General features: G+C 39.6%; 1 protein-coding gene across 1 annotated transcript; it reads right to left on the bottom strand.

The window, feature by feature from the left end:
• Positions 1-324: 324 nt before the first annotated feature.
• On the bottom strand, positions 325-3,899 carry LOC111064327 (IQ and ubiquitin-like domain-containing protein). Its single transcript, XM_022352038.2, has 2 exons — positions 1,911-3,899; positions 325-778 (listed from the first exon to the last, which is right to left on the bottom strand). The coding sequence occupies exons 1-2, from the start codon at positions 3,897-3,899 to the stop codon at positions 395-397; spliced, it is 2,373 nt and encodes a 790-aa protein (XP_022207730.2). The 3' UTR covers positions 325-394.

Raw genomic sequence — 3,899 nt, 5'->3', positions numbered from 1 at the left:
TTATATTTTTCAATAATATTTCATAATGGATTTTATTTATTTATCACATTGTGTACAAATACTTAACATGAGGAAAGGCACAACAGGCTCATGCCCAAAACTGTCCCATTTCCAATTTATACTATACTGTCCAAATCAAAATGTTGTCACTTTCACTTGTCATAATTAAGATAGAATATCTTGTTAATTAATCATTAATTCTACATTGTTAAATAACTATATGGCAACAGAGAATAGCAAGAAAGAGATAGCGCTATCCGCTTTGTTGAAGGATAGACAAGGATAGTAATACCATTGCTAATCAAATACTGCCATTATAACGTGGACCTCACTATAGTGATGAAAATATTCGTAGTTTAGCAGTTACTACTTGAAATCTTTAAAAGTAGGCAAATCACTTCAAATTATTAGGATCGTCCGATTTCAAAAACTGTTCATAATTGCTTCCCTGCAAAAATTTACCGTAGTTCTCAGCTTTGTACCAGAGACCAGTTTCCCGTATATAGTTGTCACTCATAAGTAAAGGCAGGAAATGGGTGCGCGCTCGCCTGTGCTTCAGCTGCACTTTTTTGATGAACGCCTTATCGTAGAAGTCTTCGACTTTTTTCAGCTTTTCGTGGATGATGCTTTCCTCGTTGGTGATGAGAATGCAGTTCCAAGGCGACCAGTCCACATCCATGCGCCAACGTTTCATGCGCAGTCGGCTTAGATCGGTGATTTCGCTGATCACTGAACGCCCCTCCCAGATGAAATTCGTCAGGAAATACATTCCAACTACCTGTAAGTAGTATTAGTTTATAGTTAAATATAACTATTTAACCGGCTTTTGTGTAACCGGGTCTTTCAGGTTGTTGGATTCACAATTATATGAATCATTACGTATCATATGATACGTAACTCTGTTAATAAATGAATTAATTGTGAATCCAACAACCTAAAAAAGACCCGGTTGCACAAAAGCCGGTTAAAATTTAACCGTGATTATAATTTCACAAGAACCAATAAGAGAATGTCTTTTTGATAAGACGGCTTCTCTGATTGGTTCTTAAATCTAAATTGGTTCTTAAATCTAAATTGGTTCTGCAATTAATGACGGTTAAAATTTAACCGGCTTTTGTGCAACCGGCACAAAGTACTTGATTGTAGTTATAAATGAATTGGTGACAAATTGATATTATATGTAAGCATGAATGAATGTAAGTACCATCATAGAGAAGAGATAGCATAAGAAGATATGCCATGGTATAGGTCGTTTATGATCCAAATTTTCAAGCCGATTTTTTGTTAACTCTAGCCGATTACTGTCGACTATTTTTGTAGTTATGATTATTTATGGAAATGAGGGGTTGTAACTCAAATATTTAAAATGTTAACACCCATTGTGTGGTACATCATTTTCAAGGCCATTTCAAAACGAGGAAGATGACATCAATAAAATTGATCTATGATACTTTTCCGAACTTTCCTATCCAAAATGACGACTGATTGAACTTTATCAATTTATTTCTTTAAAAACTGAAACTTCAATCAGCCGCCATTTTGGATACAAGTATCAAAGAACATTTTTTTTCGATGCCATCTTTCTTGTTTTGAAAAGGCCTTTAAAATGATGTACCACACAATGGGTGTTTACATTTAAAATATTCGAGTTACAACCCCTAAGTCACCTCCTTTTGAGGGGTTGAAATTCAGTTGTACGTGTTTACATTTAAAATATTCGAGTTACAACCCCTAAGTCACTGCCTTATGAGGGGTTGAAATTCAGTTGTACGTCAAAAGGTAGAGTATTTGACCAATAACTTATCCTGAAAGTTACAGTATTATATCTACAACAGTCTCCAACTTATTGAAGGGTTCCCATACATACGACTCACTATACATATTACGTTTAGTAATAAATAAATGGATACCTGAAGTATAAACGAAACAGCAGACTTGGTGCAGAGCTTCATCTCATCGAATCTAACCAGCCTTAGCATTTTCATGTAAGGACTGAGATCGATGCGCTGATGTCCGATATTGCGCGTCCACTCGCACGATTTGCACACATCGAATTTGGTCATCTTAACGTGCACGTTGAACTCGCAAGCGGGCTTCACTTTTTTGCACATTTTGCACAAATGTTCCATTCCTGCCAGCCGGGGTCGCTTCGCTCTCTTGTAGTGTTCCACCTTGGGATTGATTCGGTTGTCGTGGAAGTGATGGAGGAGTTGTTGTTCGATCCGGTTTCTCAGACCCTCCAGGTCGGAAGACTCCACTCCGATCGCTAGTAACTCGCATTCACGATTGATGAGGTTTAATAGAGGCCTCACCTTGTTGTAATCGTCGATTGTGTTTAGTAAACTACGTAATTTGTGTAGGGTATCCAGTCGTTGTTCCAATGTCACCTCCCTCTCTATCAACGCTAGATACATATCCTGGTACTCTCTAGCTTTCTGTGTTTCCAGTGTATCAATAGCTGACATGAATCCGTTGTAGTTTCTGAACACCACAGGTCTAGCAGTCTCCTCCAAGAAGTTGATCTCCTTCTTCTTCATGGACTCCTTTTTGGCAGTGATTCGTTGTCGTTCTATCGCCCACAGAAGTGTCACCTCCTTGTCTAACAATGCCACAAACGCAGCTTTCCTTGTCTCCTCGGATTTCATGGTTTTTATCTTGTCATACTCCTTTTTCCACCATTTACCTACTAGTAAGTACAGCACGTAGAAATCGAATTGGGATGTGGGGAAGATGTTGCCAGTCATCAGTTTTTTGGTTCGGTCGTCTTTTGTGGTCGTCAGGTATTGACTGTTGAGGAAACGTTCGTTTTCTAAACATTTCTCAACTAGTTCCACCTCCTCACGTTCCTCCTTCCTCTTCATGTAACTCCTCAGATACCTCTGCACTAAAACAACAAAACCGACAGCCTCAGCAAACGTTAACACCTTGTAATCAACTTGAAACCGACCTGCAACTCCTGTCATTATCTTATCTGTCAAACTAGGTATGATTGTGTCAGTGGGTACAGCCTGTGTACACTTGTGTATCATCGGACTTGTCCCCTTGTCTTTCTGGGGAAACCCTGGGGTTTGAGTCTGCCTCGTGATTATCTCACACGGTTTTTGTCCTGGAGGTAGTCCGGAACCTCGTTGTCTCGCCTTTGTTTGTACGGCTGCATGATGGTATTCGATCCTTGTTAAACGATGTCTATAACCTCCCAACCATTCTTTCTCCAGCTGTTGGTTCTCGATTTCGACAATCACATCACGTGACCTCCCTTCCCCCTCGTCAATCCTCACAGTAATGATGTCAACCACAGGTATATAGTGTAAGTATTGGCTGCGTGTAATCTTTTTCCCGGGATCTGTGGTTCTCATAATTAGTTCGATTGTGCCCATAGGTTCAACACCCAGACCTGATAAAGGCAACAGGTCGTCACATTCTCTCTCCTCATAATACAACCTTATCTCCTCCGATTTTATGTTGAAGATGTTAGATAGCCTCTCCTTGACCTGTTGTACAGTAAAATGTATCTTGAAAGCGGTGGTCAACGTCTCATGACCTTCCACCTGTAATTTAACTGTGATTGTTGGGCTTATTGATGTTTGTTCTTCGACTTCTAAAAAACTACCACCCTCGAAATCGTCATCAAATTCAGATACTGGGGAAGGGGCTAGTTTTGTTTGGACTTCGGTTGTTAGAAGATTGCTTTCAACTAGTTTACTCTCGGTGTAGTTGAGTTGGTTCAGAAATATTTCACTGTCTGGATCTTCGATTGGTTTTTCGATGTCATAATTTTTGCCAATATAACTCTTGTCGAGATCGTTCTGGACGACCTCTTGCTCGCTGATGTCACTATTCTCCACAATGTTGTCATCTTCGCTGTTCAGATTTGATGTGTGGTCTTCTTCTTCGGACAT

This window comes from Nilaparvata lugens, chromosome 8 (assembly GCF_014356525.2).
Source record: "Nilaparvata lugens isolate BPH chromosome 8, ASM1435652v1, whole genome shotgun sequence".
Classification (NCBI taxonomy): Eukaryota; Metazoa; Arthropoda; class Insecta; order Hemiptera; family Delphacidae; genus Nilaparvata; species Nilaparvata lugens.
The sequence above is the reverse complement of the archived record's forward strand: the minus strand, read 5'-3'. Positions and strand labels throughout refer to the sequence as shown.